Consider the following 15043-nt stretch of genomic DNA (forward strand, 5'->3'; position numbering starts at 1 on the left):
AATATCCACCGTTGATCTCGAGATCGAACGGTGGATATTAAATCTGACTTTTTTTTTTTTTCCGTTGAGATCTAACGGTCCACATTAAGTGACCGTTAGGATCTAACGCACCCACCTCGGGCTCAAGGGCTGGCAATCCCTCACGGGCCCTTTGCTCGGGCTTCCCCCTTCCACCGGGCTGGGTCACGCTGGAGGCCTTCCACCGGCCCTCGGGCCATTGTTTTGGAGCCAGTCCCCCGAGTAATTCCCAACGGTGGGAATGCTCTTAGAGACCGACCTTATATTCTCTCTCTTCTCTCTCCTCTCTGCCCTTATGTATCGCAATCAATACACGAATCTGATCAAACCCAAACCCCAAAAAGTTAAAAAAATTCCAAGAATTTTGTGGAGGAGAATGAACAAACATCCAAATGAGGAAGCGACAAGGACAAAAACCCAATTTCTGGTTATGAGCTCCGGGAGAGTGTCTGTCAATCGGTCTCTGTCACACTTCTCAATTTCAAATTGAGGGCAAAAAGAAAGGGAAGGGGAAGAGAGCCTCCTCAATTCGCAATTCGAACGGCTAGAAATTGATTTTGATTTGTGAAAAGTAAAAACCTCCCCTACAAGTAAATATTATATAATGCTATTTACTACTCCGCCTCAGACTTTCAGAGCACGGGAATAAATTATTACTAGTAATCAATATCTTTAAAAAAGTTAATAAAGTCCTGAAGAGATTTGGAAGGGAATAATAGGGAGTTGCAACGTGTCCGTCTCTTGGGTTTAGTTTCTTTCTTTCGATTCTTTGTCTCTGATTCGATTCTCTTCTGCACAGCGACCCTTTAATGTATCAGAATTCAGAACAACAAGCACTTGTCTTTTTCTCTTTCTTTTGGCTTTTCGATTCCAGGAATTGCAACTTTCACCCCTCACAGAATCCGAAAAACTTACCCCTTTTTCGTTAATTACCCTTGTTTTCTTAAATTCTTAACAATTTTATTGATCTGTATAATATGTTGTTCTCGATAAGCACGGGCGAGCATTATTTAGTGCTTTGCGATTAATGATTTTTTATTGTAATGTTTTTAGTCTAGTTTGCAGAGTGCATTTTTGCTCATCACCATTTAATATGGTGTATACTTACCATCATATTTATCATTGTTAGTTAAGTTTGAATTTTGAGATTTGTGCTTATCCACTATACAAATATCAAAATTTACTTTCATCTAACGATAATAAATAGGATGGTGATAGTGTGAGCAAAAATGCTCCCTAGTTTTGCAAGAATCCTTTTGAGACTGAGTTCTTAATCATATGTATTTGTAATGTTCTTTATCAAGATTAAATATCCTAATCTTCTTGAAATAAAAAATAAATAAAATAAATAAATAAACCTGTCATAAGTAAAGTAACAACTGATCTCTATTAATTAATAAAACACTCATTGTCAATCAAATTCCTATGAAATTACCATTTTAACCCTCTAATTAAAGCGGAACATGAATAAGAAATATATGACAGAAATGTGATTTCACACAACCAAATTTTGCTGTTTTTTTTTCAAAGTCTCACCTACATGCAATTCTAATATATCTTTAATTAAAAAAAATATATATTCGCACTTTCACATTCTTTATCACTCTCTTCCTCTCTCATTCTATTTCAAAAATAAAAATAAAAATTTTTCTCACACATTTTATGTGTGCTCATATGCTAGTATCAATTAAGATAAGACAAAATACAAAGGGCAAAAATCGTCAATTAAATTAAATTTTTTTTTTTTTTTTTATGTCATACAAATTAAATTTCATGATTTGAAATCTAAAAGTTAAGTTACAGGTCAGTGATGACGTGGCCCACTTATTTTGACTCCGGCCGACATCCCACGTTTGTTCGCACTACCACTACCAATTTTCTGTTATGTTCGCAAAGATACCAGCACATGGTTAGATAAATTACGTGTAATAATATAAATAATTAAAAATTTTAAAAAATTATTAATTAATTGTATTATGATATTTACTGTACTGAAATTTCGCTACACTAAAAAATTCTCATGATCACGACTCATGGCTAAGCCGCTAATCCAAAGGGCAAGTCCCAACGTTAACCACGGAGGATAGTACCTTCATTTAAAAATGTGACCGTGAAGTTGAAGGAAGTAATTGGCCATTTTAACTTTACATGGTCTTGGTCGGTCATTATAGCGATGATAAGATGCCATCCAATCTTTTTGAGATTGGGAAATAAACCTACTGTTTTCTTTTATTTTTATGGGCACAGTAAAATGTTCATATAATAACTCTCTAAAATAATTTTTAGCAAACGTTAAGAAAACTTCAATTTCAATTTGGGCCAATATATAAAAAATAAACGGGAAATTTTATTTAAACCTATCTAACTTCTTTCTACACACAATTTAAATTTTAATGTTAATTATCTATTTTACTCTATTACATAATTTGTGACAGCCCGTTCCGAATTTTTCGAATCGTAGGGGTGAATTGACGGTTTTGCCCCTAGCATGGTTGTTTCGTTGTGTGGTTGTTTTTGGATGTTACTTGGCTGATTTTGGACCACACACATACTACACTCACTCACCCTCTCTCTCTGCCCTATCCCGAGCTCTCTCTCTCTCTCCCATTCCTATTCTTTTCGTACGGACACACCCAAAACCCTTGAAACCTTCACAGATCGAGGAAACAAATTACATATTCGTGCTCGTGAGGTCCTTAGGAGTTCAACCATACCCATTTCAGGTAAGGATACCTTCGTTTTCACGTCGAACTCGGGATCCTCCGATTTGGTCACTGTTCATGCACACGTTAATTCTTGTGTTTTTGGAAATTTCAAGCTTGTAGGAAGCTTGGTGAGGTCCTTAGAAGGCTTGGGGTGGTTCGTTTGAAGGTTTTGGACGTTGGGATCGTGAGTTACAAGTTTGGCCGGAGTTGGTGGTGTTTTCCTGGCAAGATTCCGTGGGTTTTAATGCTTGAAAGTGGTATGGATTTGTTCCTCTTGTTGTAAGCTTCATTTTGGTACTAATTTTGTGAAATTTGGTTGAAAAACGAAGAAGATACAAGGTTTTAAAAATTTCCCGGTTTTCCCGCGCCGGTGACGGCGCTGGAGTTTGGTCGGAGAAGATGACCGAATATTCCTAACGGCGTTAACGGCATCAGTTAGATTTAACGGAATATTCCTGACGGCGTTAACTGACGCCGTCAGTGTGCTAGGCACGCGCGGCGCGTGTGGCCGTGCCTTGGCTGGCGCGTGGGGGGGTGTGCGGCGTCGGAAATTTTTTCTAAAAATATGGGAATGTTCCTGAGGTTGAGTAGATCACGTTGGTGTATTCATACACCCCATTTGAGCATTGTATGAGAAGTTATTTCGTGATGTTGGTTATGTGCTTTAAAATTAACATTTTTATAGTTGTTTCGCATATAGATGAGACCTATCCCGAGGACGAGCGCGGTCACTCGAGGCAAGGGGGTTACGACCCTTCTACATATCAGTGAGTGGGCTTTTGGTTTTCCGTATATACCTATATACTTACGTTTTTCCCAGAAAGTGAATGGAAACGTTTATACATTTATATGTCATGCATTATGTTTGCCGTTTGTTTATGCATTATTAGTAGCATATATATATTGTATGTTGGTGCAGCGAGCGCACAGGTAAGTGCCAGGTGAGTTATGATTTATGCTTATTTTAGTAGTGATTTGAGATGCTTAGAGAGCTCATAACCTGCACCCCCGGTGTTAGTGCTCCCGCCCAGAGTTGGGCACAGTCATTCACGTGATGTTCACCTCCCGTACCACACGCTCATCTTGGATCCAAGTTAGGTGCACATTCCTGTCGTACAGACCACTTTAAGTGGTTCCGACTCGTAGGTGACCCGCGATTATTCGCCCAGTCTTCACGTGATCCTAGCACTTGAGCGTACTTATATTACACCCAGTCCTGTCATACATACCACTTTAGGTGGTTTTGACTCGTGTGCAAGTATAGTTAGTGAGTTGGAGATTTGAGTTCTAGATTCAGCCGTACAGGTCACGTTAGATGACTCCGGCTGACAGATTACATGGCATTAATTTGATATTTCCTGAGCACTTGCATTCTATTTAAAGGCATTTGACATGGCATATTTCCGAACATGATTTATATATATGTACATTATATTTTCTGGGAAGTATACAGATTTTACGGCGAGGGGTTAGAACTTTGTTTATGAAATGGTTTTTGGAAAGCTTTGTTTTTACCCACTCACGCTTTCTGTTTTGCGCCCCTCCAGGTTCTAGTTGGCTAGCACTTTTGGTGGCTCCCCAGAGGATTTCCCCGGCATATCTGACAGATTATCACCAGTGTAGGACCACCTTTGGGTGTGTTTTTGTAGTATTGATTCTCCCGGACTGCATTAGGTCTTCCGTACGCTGAATTTGTTTTTCACTTACGCTTGCACATGTATGTTCTTACGTTGTGTATAGCTGGTTTTTGTTTATTCGTACTTTTATTATTATTTTATTAGCTTCCGCACTGTGCACATGGTTACGTCACTTCCACGTGACGGCCAGCATGCCCTGATCTCGTTCGTGGTGTGTCATAATTACTATTAAATACAAAATGAAATTAATACTAAAAATCAAATTTATCAATAGACCCACATACTATAATTAAATCATAGCATCATCATTTGTTACGTTCATTCCAACTAAAACCCTAATAGCTCTGATAGAGAAAAACAAGTTTTTCTATTAATGGATGGTGATTTTGAATTTTTTAATCATCCAAGTAAGGTATGACTTAATTTATGGATATTTTGTTTGTTTGCTTCTTCTTTGGATTAAATTTCATACTTTTTATATTATATTGTATTTGTTTTTCTTTGTCGTTTGTATGCGCTCCAAAACATTAGTGCAAGGACTTTTGATTAGTACTACAAAGACATAAAAATTGATTCTTGGTGCAAATAAAGATTGCTCAACCTTAACCACGAACTAACATTTTTTATTCAGAATAGCTCCAATTTGTTTATTTGTTTATTAACATAGCAGCAAAACACCCAACTCTATGTCACTTCAAAGTTTCTTAAAAAGTACATGAAAATGCTTGATTTAAAAGGCACTGAACTGGAGCTTGCATAACATTCTCTTGGCAAATTCAAGTCTATGGAATGATCTCTTGGATCCCAAGTCCATGGATAGGTTGTGGTAGCAGAAAGGAAAAAAAAAAAAAGCCATGGAAATGCTAGTCTTATATAAAGGGGCAAAGGACGCCTCTTTGAAAGAAAAAAAACATTTAATTAGAGATGTTATTTTATAAAGGAAATGGATGTGATGATAATTTTACATTTTGAATTGGATTTGAGAGTGTAGTTTATGTAATAAATTTGGGTTTAAAGAGATATTAATTCTTTAATAAAAAACAATATGGGTGATTAGAGTAAGTTTGGTGTAGAAATAGATTAGATGAGTTCAAATAAAATTTCTCAAAATAAACATCATAATCCTGTAAGATAATTTTTGAGGTCCCGTTTTAAAAATTTGTCTTCACGACTTTGAACACACCATTGTAAAAAATAACAATGTAACATAGTATTTTGTAATGTCTAATCTTAAAAATTGACATGTTTCATTATTAAGATAATATTTTGTATCTATAAAACTCATTCACGAGAAATACTAAGAATACTTTATATTAAAACAGTTAGGGTGCGTTTGTTTGGCTTCACTACCCTAGACTGGACTGGACTGGACTAATTTCTAATGCAATCCCGTGTTTGTCTGCACCAAGGACTAAGTTTAATGGTATTAAGTGGGACTCGCATCAACTAATTCCTTCGTTAGAAGGCCTTAGCGAGGCCCCCCAAATACGAGAGGACTAGCTAAGACCGTCCTCTTCATGCTCGCTCACTTCTTCCTGCTCGCTATCCTTGTCCTGCTCGCTCGCCATGTCCTGCTTAACTACTTCGATTTCCCCTTATGCTCGTCCTAATCGCACGTTTCCCCTTCGATCTCCCTTTCAATTTCCCTTTCAATTTCCCCTTCTGGGTTGTGATGAAGTCTGGGTGCGTTTTATGTAGTGAAATTTTCTTGTTCTTCAATGATTTCTCCTTCTGGGTATTTTATGATGTTGTTGTATGGATTTGATTTCCCCTTATTGGTATTATGTGATTTCCCCTAGTTCAGCTTTCCATTCTCAAAGTCATCATTGGCGAAGCCCCAATTTCAAAAATTGGTGAGGTTGTGAAGAAGGAATCGAAACCTGCTGCCTCCAAATTTGTGGGGTGATGAGGTTTGAATTTTTAACAATTTTGGGACATTTGAGTTGCTGATTATTTCTTAGCATTGCAGAATTTGGGTTTTATTCTTTATACTCTGTTTTGGTGAATTATGAAAAAAAATTCTAGATGGGTATTTGTTGTTGTAGTGACCGATTGGTTATAGAGAAAAATTGGAGAAGGAGGATATTTTTTGTAATTATTTTGTGTTTCCATGGTGGCTTACATTTGAAAGGGCAGTTCGTTTATGCAAATTGCAATGATACAATACACAAAAAACTCAGATATTTTCTTTCATTTCCAAGCAATTGCAATTAAGTGTAGTGTAATTTTATCATTTGATTTAATTGTGGGTACTGTGCAGTTGAGTTTGATGCTTCAATTGTTAATTTGCAATTTCACAAATTTTTATTACCCTGCTTTTTAGTCAGACACTGCACCAAATGTTTCACTAAACTAGTCTAGCTTAGTCTAGTCTAAACTAATCCAACTTAGTCTCTGAAGTTAGTTCAGTCCGAGACAGTCCGGTGCAACAAATGCACCCTTATAGAGCACTTTTTTGCCATTTAATGATTGCCTACTTATTACTTTCTAAATTTTCACGGACAAATTGAGAAAGGATTGAAAGAAAAACATGATTTAGTAGCTTGTGACATTTCTATCTCAAGTCGACACGATAATAAGTGTTGCGCCTTTTTTGTTTCTCTCGCAATTCCAGTCAAAAGAAAAATGATAAAGGCGTGTGGTGTGTTAGTGTGGGTGCTGACACTTGACAGAACAAAAGTTGGATTGAAATTTTCCTTTTTGGTATTATCTGGGTGAAGAATCACAAAATTTAGGATAAACAATATTTCTTGTTAAAATTGAAAGTTGGGAAGATGTAGGTCAGGGTTTGGAGTTTGCTGTATGGCTATGGGCCTTATTATGAGTGAAAATATCTCATTATCAGGGCCTAGAGTGAAAGTATCGTGTATTGTTTTTCTTTTCTTTTCTTCACCATCCATCGTGCCTGCAAGACAAAGAAGGAAAGCAATCAATCAAAACTTGAAATTAAATTTTTGGTCCGAAAATGATTGCTTAAAAATCTTACATGATTGCATGCATTACTGTCGAATAGTAAGCTCAATTGTTGTTCTTGCCGGATTCAATCACCACCGCCTCATAATAGTTGATATGATGTTGGTTCTTTATACTTGTTAACTTCGGGTCCATTTCGACCCTCAAGATAGTATAGGTTTGAAAAAAGTCCCCAATAATCTCAAGAAAGGTCAAAGCCCAAAGAAGAAGAGGGAGCCCAAGGCCCAATGCAATTAAAAGGTTGCATGTCTGAGTGCTATAGTGGACCGCTCACCAATTTGGTCCGACTAAAACAAATATTGTCTCGAGCTACAAATTGAGCAATATACCAACGTAATTCTTATCCATAAAAAGGTTTATGATATTAAAACACCGGACAAATTGAAAATCATTCATGAACACTAAAAACAATTAACCAATATTCAAACACTAAAAAACATTCATCATCGTGGGGAAACTAATGAATTGATACTTGGATTCAGAAGTACTATATTTTAGTGAAATATATGCTTTAGTATTATTTAATGTGAAAATAATGTTAAGGACACCAAAATTTTAAAATCAATTTTGTACACCAAATGATGTATTTATTGGTGACAATATACAAGTCTTATTTTTCTGTTTTTTGGTGGATAATTTTCTGTTTTTTGGTCGAATAATTTTCTTCGTACCTGCAGCAAATGTATTTATCGGCCATATGCTTTGGTTCGCTTCCCATTTGTTTTTCGGAATACATAGAGCTTTGCGTGAGCTTTACTCCACCAAATCGCATTTGTGTTTCCCCCCAAATTGCTGTTCTCTTTCTTCTTCCTCAACATCAATTCTCTAGTCTCTGCTATTCCGTTCTTCCACTTGGTGGATTCCCTCTCCTCCAAAGCGACGACGTCGTCTTCAGTTCCAGCCGTCGGTTCTCGCTTCCACTGTTGCTGCCCTCCGTGCAGAGAAATACGAGCCCTCCGCAACGGTCGGCTCAGATACGTTTGAATTTTGAATTTTCTTTATGAAATATTTGGGGCTTCTTTCTGTTTTAGGGTTTGGTTTGATTTTTCCTATTTGATTCAGAATTCTGCTGTGGTAATTTGAAATATCCAATTCCTAGTAGGACTATGATTGTTAATTAGGACTTCCTATTTGGCAAATTCCAGTCGCTAATTTCTTCAGAATAATATTAATTACTAGCTTATTATCTTGTGAATAAAGCAAGCAACTGGTTAGATAGTTGGAATGACGAAAAGAAAGGCCGAAGAAGAAATACGAGGAGAAAGTCAGAGTCAGAGCACGTGGAATCACGGAGAGCGCTGGTTGAGAGGAGCGTTGATTGGACAAGGTAGCTTTGCTTCTGTTTTTCTTGCTACTCCAAATAAACGAACAAGGGGTCTGTTAACTGGTAATTTGCCTGCAGTTATGGCCGTGAAATCCGCAGAGCTCTCCGCTTCGGAGTCCATTCAGCACGAGGCTGCGGTTCTCTTTGAGATTAAGGGCTGCCCCTTCATTATCAAGCGCTTTGGCGAGGAGACCACAACAATCGACAAGGGTCACAAGGTCTACAACTTGTTGCTAGAATTTGCTGCAGGTGGAACCCTTGATGGTCTCATCCAACGATCCAATGGTCATGGATTGCCTGAAGCTGAGGTTAAAAGGTATGCAAGGTCGATTCTTGAAGGTGTTAAACATGTTCACAGGTGTGGATATGTTCACTGCGATCTAAAGCCCGAGAATATCTTGCTTGTGCCTGTCGCTACAACTTGCTCTAGTTCTGGTTTTGTAGCCAAGATTGCAGATTTTGGATTGGCAAAGAGAAGCAAGGAGAAATTCAGTGGATGGAGAGGCACTCCTTGGTATCTATCCCCAGAAGCTTTTAAAGATGAGAAGCAAGATCAGTCCTCTGATATATGGTCTCTTGGTTGTATAGTGTTTGAGATGCTAGCGGGCAAGTCGCCCTGGGAATTGAAGCCAAGTTTTGATGATCTTGTAGATTCCTACAACGTGAAGATGTTGGATCATCTGCGTACTTCCAAAATTCCGGCTGGAATCTCATATATGGCCATGGATTTTCTCAAGAGTTGCCTGGCCATGAAACCTGGGAAACGATTAACCGCTGAAGAGCTCTTGTCTCATCCCTTTCTAGCGCGGCCACAACCAACAAAACCAGGTCATGTGAAGGTAAAGTTGGTTAACTCAGCCTTAGGCCACACATACGGCGTGTGTTTCTTAAAACGGAGTGCAGAGTACCACGCAAGCGGTGCCATTGTACCCAGAATTCAGCCAGCCCGGGGTTTTGGTATACAAGCAGGAGTGTAGAATGAAGTTGCTGTTCGACGTGATAATTTCAGTAAAAGCATGTTGGAGCCTGGAGGTTCTTTATTGTTGTATCTTTTGATTGTAATATGCGTTAATCGTTTCGATTTTAGAAGCACACAATTGTACAAAAGTGATTCAAATTTGTATCCAAATACGTTTTTTCTTTGTTTTTTTATTTTTTAAGATCTAATATTAGTCCAAATATTGCAACTACTGAACTGATGAGGCACTAATATTGGTGATATTCCATCTACTATTGGTGTGCTTAATTCCGGAATTGTAGCATGTAGAATGCTTGTCTTGGCTTTGTTAATTATGGACCTAATTTTTCACTCAGTCGTCACTCCCAGTGATGATGGTGCCGTTTACTTAGTTTGGAGCCTACAAACAAGATAAACACAAGGCGGAAATAAAATGTGGCATGGTTGGGGGAGTTATCTCTATAACTTGGAAACAAAATCTACAAAATATTTCGAAGACCAAAACAAAACAGACAACGACATAGATACGTGATTTGTGAACAAAAGAACATATTACGAACAATGGTATCAAACTTCCTCTGCCTGTAATTCACTTCTAGTATTTTGGTGGTCATCGTTAATCGTGAAATGTCTTAGTAAAGTGGAGAAAAACATATTTAAGAGAAGTTGGGACAAGTATGTTGTTTCCATCTCTTTTGATCGGTTATGCATAAAACAAACAAACTATGCATTAATGCATCAAAGTCACTTACATCATTACGCTGGTGTCGTGCTGTAACCCTGCTGAAAATTTGAAATTAAAATTGACGCTCACACTCAATGAAAGAACATGAAATAGCTTGGAATGCCTGCATCCATTGTATTTTGTACTCCTATGAAACAAATCACTTGCAGTAATACAGGTTCGTTCGAGAAAAATTAAAGAAACAATGGCATCTGTTTCTAATGCCTGATCTTCATAGATCCTCACTTTGACAACCAGTAGATAAATATGAGAAATGTGCATACAGATGCGACGAGAGAAAGAATGATGGTATCCATAGACTTTTTACGCTTTATAGCAGAAAGCATTTGATTTACCTGCACCATCAAATCTTTGAACGTCAATGAAGGGAACTACAGAGTACAGACATAATATGATGACAGATTTACACATCTCAAGGGATTAAAATCCTTAATTTCTTTTATTCACTCTTGCATTGCCCTTCATACAAGTCATCTTTTTTACAGTAGAATTTCGGACCGGTTACTTTCTTAGTCTACACTACGCAATATCAGGACTCATTCTAGTTTTGGCATAAAAATTTCAGTGTACTTTGTACCGGTGATATACTTTTCTGCAATTAACCTATTGCATGCATTAACTCTTATTCATAGAACAAAAGAGAAATAGTCAATTCCATTCAAGAGGGACCTATGTAACACCAAAACGCCAAAGAAATAACTAAAACATCAAGGACCACAATTACTAGTTTTATACCGTTGGAAGGCGGCTGCCAATATTGCTGAGCTTTGAATTAATACCACCAAAAGTGGAGCGTTGAATGACAAGTGCACCAAGGGTTGCTTGAGCTTGAGAGATCACAGTATCCACCTGCAGAAACAGAATAGATTATTCAATATAAATCACAATTTGTATGCTTCCATTTGCCACACCTCAGAAAAGGGATTTAAACCAATCAAAATGCCTGACCAAGGACTCTAAACCATCATCAGCTAAGAGATGTTCTACCCTGTACAATAAAATTCTGTTTTACTTCCTAACCATGAAGGAAAAAAAAAAGCTGCAGGTAGTTTCCATTTCCCTTCCGTCAAAGCCATATGATATATATCTTTAATTCTTAACTAAAATAATCATTAATTCGGTTTTACTCAAAAGATGCCATGCAGGAGAGGACTGGTTCCTAATAAAACACATCACCACCCAACACAATCTCTATGTGCAAAAAAATTTATCACTTTAATTTGCGTACCTGTCCTGTACTTCGGCTAACAGCAGCATGCTCTTTCAGGAGGGCGTTTTCCGCACCATCTTCCAAGTCTACTCTTGTTCGATCAAACTCCCTAAAATCCTCAAGGAGTGAAGCATGCTCTTGCTTAGCTCTAAGGCTGTTTCGGAGACGATAGAACTCCTGCACTTCAATCATGTCTAACAAAGAGTTGAAATCTGCCGGGTTCAATCTTAGGAATTATATGTTTTATAGCAAAGACTGCACAAATGATTCAAAGAATGTACAAAAAATTTCAACAGAATTGAGGATTTTAGTCGCTTCACCAGCAAATAGCATGAGGCGAAATCTGAAGGTATCTTACTGAAAAAAGGAATAGTAACTATAGACCTGTAACTTAAAGTAGAGCTCAGCTCAGATGTTCATCCATATTTTGACTGTTCAAACTCTCAATTCCAACTTCAGATAGAATTTGGAATAGTAATGAAAAATGAAAAACAAGGAATTGGATAATGATCTGTAATACAAATTCCATCTTAAAAACATAAGGGTCTTCACTTCAAGAGAATTATAAGATGGCATGAGAGCTCATAGAACACATGTCATCCATGCCAGTTGAACTATGGAGCAACCCAAAGCACATTCAAGACACTTTAACTATATATGGATCAAAGAAATAAAAACTGTCATCCGATGTTCCCCTTAGCATATTTAAGAGGACAGATTGCCAGAATACCTGAGTGATATCTTGGAAAATTTCTTGATGTCTAGTCAAGGTATGAGAAACCATTTCTGATCCTCCCGATGAAACCCATGCTTGCATTTGTGAATTTACTTGTTGGAGTTGCTTTAATAGTCGATCTATCCCAGATTCAAGATCATTCTCGGCAGTACCAACTTTTGTAGAACCCTTTGCAGACACAAACTTACGATAAGAATTCATCTGCTCATCCAACTGAGCTTCAAGTTTCCTTGCCTGAAATTACAATAGATTAAAATTATCATTTTAAGAAAGCAAAATTCCCAGCTATCCAGATTTAATATCAAGGGAACTGCATGTAAGAGGAAACAAATGAAAACAATTAGCATCGCATATCCATGATCATGCACTTTACAGACAAGCAGAAATTAATATCCTCATTTAGATTAAGCCAATGTGATTAAATTATAGGATATGTAAACAAACTAGATGTCTTGCTGAAGTACCTTCGCTTAAAAGATTCAGAAAACCAGTAGCTTAAACCAAATTTTCAAAATTCATGCTCAAAAAGTGACACTGGGAATCAGAAAGCCAAGTGAAAATTCGTGCTTCACCTAATACTAGTTTCTTCCTGATAGCAAAATGTTCAATCTTACAACACAATAAGGGAATCAAATTCAGAAGTTCAAGAAGCATATAGGAAAAGAAGAGCTGCACAAACTGAATCTTGAAATTTTCTCACAAAGTCTTTAGCATTTTTTAAAATAGTATCTTGACTTAGAAGTTAGAAGTTAGAAGAGACAAGCTTAATAATATAAGCAATCCATGGATGATACCACAGTTCAACTTTGTTGTTTTTTCATATCCTGGGACTTTTTCAAATTGCACATATTTAATATTCTTTAGCTGAGGATTACATCATTACTCACCAGTATGATGCTCACATTCAATGATCTACTATTTTCATTAAAGTGTGCAAGATTGAAAATTGAGGTGGTGGGAAATCATAGTAGTGATTTCATGTTAGACCTTTTACTACCAGGGTTTTAGAGGAGGGGAGGGCGTTGGCTTTCTAGGTCTGTTTGGCATTCAAAGGCCCGTACTAAAGTACCTGTTCATTTTGGGACTATGCTTTGAAGATGATGTTCTTATATGATGTCCACAGAGGAAAATCATTATTTTGAATAGTCGTATGCAGAGAGAAAGTGTCAAGAAAGGGTTATTCATTACGGCACAGTTCCAATCGTAGTTCTGATTGAAGTAATGACACAGGTGGCATTAGAGGAATGCTATAGGAACTTTGAGTCCCATACAACAATGGGGCCTTATTCAAAATTGCTAGTTGAAGTTGAATTTTTGATTGTTGGCCTTGCTAAGGTATTTGAAATTTCTACTAGGATTTCTTTTAATTCGTTTTTATTAACCAAATAGAACTATTTGCCGCGGGCAATTGAGCATCACTCACTTGTAACTTTACATATTCTTTTCTTCAATCAGATTTCTCCACCTAGCAATTACAGTTCGGATCGAAGCTAAAACTTAACAATTTGGTGCTAGAACCAAGGAAATTTATCAATTTAATTCACCAATCACAAACTAATCCAGTAGTGACGATAAAAGTTTGAAGGAAAAAACGCCAGCTGATCTCATACAAGACAACCTGCCGACAACTTGAACAAAAAGAAAAGACCAAAGCAATAAGCACGCGTCTAGTTGCAGAATTCAAAGCTGTAATCGAAATATCTAACATCTAAGGCAAACCAAACATAAATCAGGAAATCGTCAGCTACGCGAGAAAGTTGAGAATTGAGAAGGAAGAAATCATACGGAAATTATTGATCATCGCAGAAGAGGAAAAAGGAGTACCTGTTTGCGAAGAGCGTCCCATGAGCTCGGCACCTCCATCTCCACCGACTCTACAAACAAAAACACAAACAGAGAGACCGATCTTCCAAAAGTGAAAATCAAATCAGCTGTCGTTTACGTTTCCCCACAAACAGAAAAAAAAATTTCTTCTTCTTCTTGTTCGCTTGTTTCAGATTTTGGGAGGATTGAGCAAGTGGGGGTTGTTCGGAGACGGAGACAGGCGGTCTGCTTTCAATTTTCAACGGCAGTTCGTTTGGCAGTGGCGTCCTTCTCACGATACTTCGGATCCGTTCTAATTTCTGAACAAAGAATTAAATTAATGTTCTTCCAGAATAAAATGGGAGAAAAAGGTCCAAATGAAGAATGTTAAAAGACCAATGCCACCAGAGGCCCAATCCAATCCAATCCAATCCAAGCTGCACACCAAAAGCATAAAAAATGCTGAATGTCATGCTAATTTTGATCCTTGAATTTGGTCTTCTCAAGTTTTGCCATACGCTATATTTAGTCTTTCTTTGTCACTTTTGTCTATTTAAAAGGTAAAAATGGTCGATTTTAGATCAATTTGACACGAAATATTCATAACTAGTAGCATAAAACATTGCATAAATCATTATTCGTACTTACTTTGCTCTATCCTAATTAGCAAGCAATTTGAATTGGAATAGGAATAGGAATAGGAATATCCCCCACCCTGCCCCCCGGCTCGAAAGATGTGCACTTTGAATAATTTGTTGCTTTTGTTTACTGATGTATGTAGTACATGCTTGATATTCGTATGCAGTATTGTACTGTGTGTAGTATATGATTGATATTCGTATGCAGTCTTGTACTTGTGTACCATCCAACTGCGTTTTCATTACCGGCCTTTTGGAATAACGGAAGCAACAAAATTGGTCTCCTATAGAGAGTT

The 15043-nt window shown here is 37.3% G+C and overlaps 2 protein-coding genes across 2 annotated transcripts; one reads left to right on the top strand and one right to left on the bottom strand.

The window, feature by feature from the left end:
- The first annotated feature begins 8007 nt into the window (after positions 1-8007).
- Positions 8008-9809, top strand: LOC137746072 (mitogen-activated protein kinase kinase kinase 20). The gene is made up of 2 exons (XM_068486131.2): positions 8008-8660; positions 8736-9809. The coding sequence occupies exons 1-2, from the start codon at positions 8558-8560 to the stop codon at positions 9632-9634; spliced, it is 1002 nt and encodes a 333-aa protein (XP_068342232.2). The 5' UTR covers positions 8008-8557; the 3' UTR covers positions 9635-9809.
- A 509-nt stretch (positions 9810-10318) lies between these two features.
- LOC137746073 (Golgi SNAP receptor complex member 1-1) lies at positions 10319-14630 on the bottom strand. The gene is made up of 5 exons (XM_068486132.2): positions 14131-14630; positions 12301-12540; positions 11589-11747; positions 11096-11209; positions 10319-10695 (listed from the first exon to the last, which is right to left on the bottom strand). The coding sequence occupies exons 1-5, from the start codon at positions 14167-14169 to the stop codon at positions 10582-10584; spliced, it is 666 nt and encodes a 221-aa protein (XP_068342233.2). The 5' UTR covers positions 14170-14630; the 3' UTR covers positions 10319-10581.
- Between the last annotated feature and the right edge of the window lie 413 nt (positions 14631-15043).

The sequence above is a fragment of the Pyrus communis genome, chromosome 12 (genome assembly GCF_041283825.1).
Source record: "Pyrus communis isolate YQ-2024b chromosome 12, ASM4128382v1, whole genome shotgun sequence".
Classification (NCBI taxonomy): Eukaryota; Viridiplantae; Streptophyta; class Magnoliopsida; order Rosales; family Rosaceae; genus Pyrus; species Pyrus communis.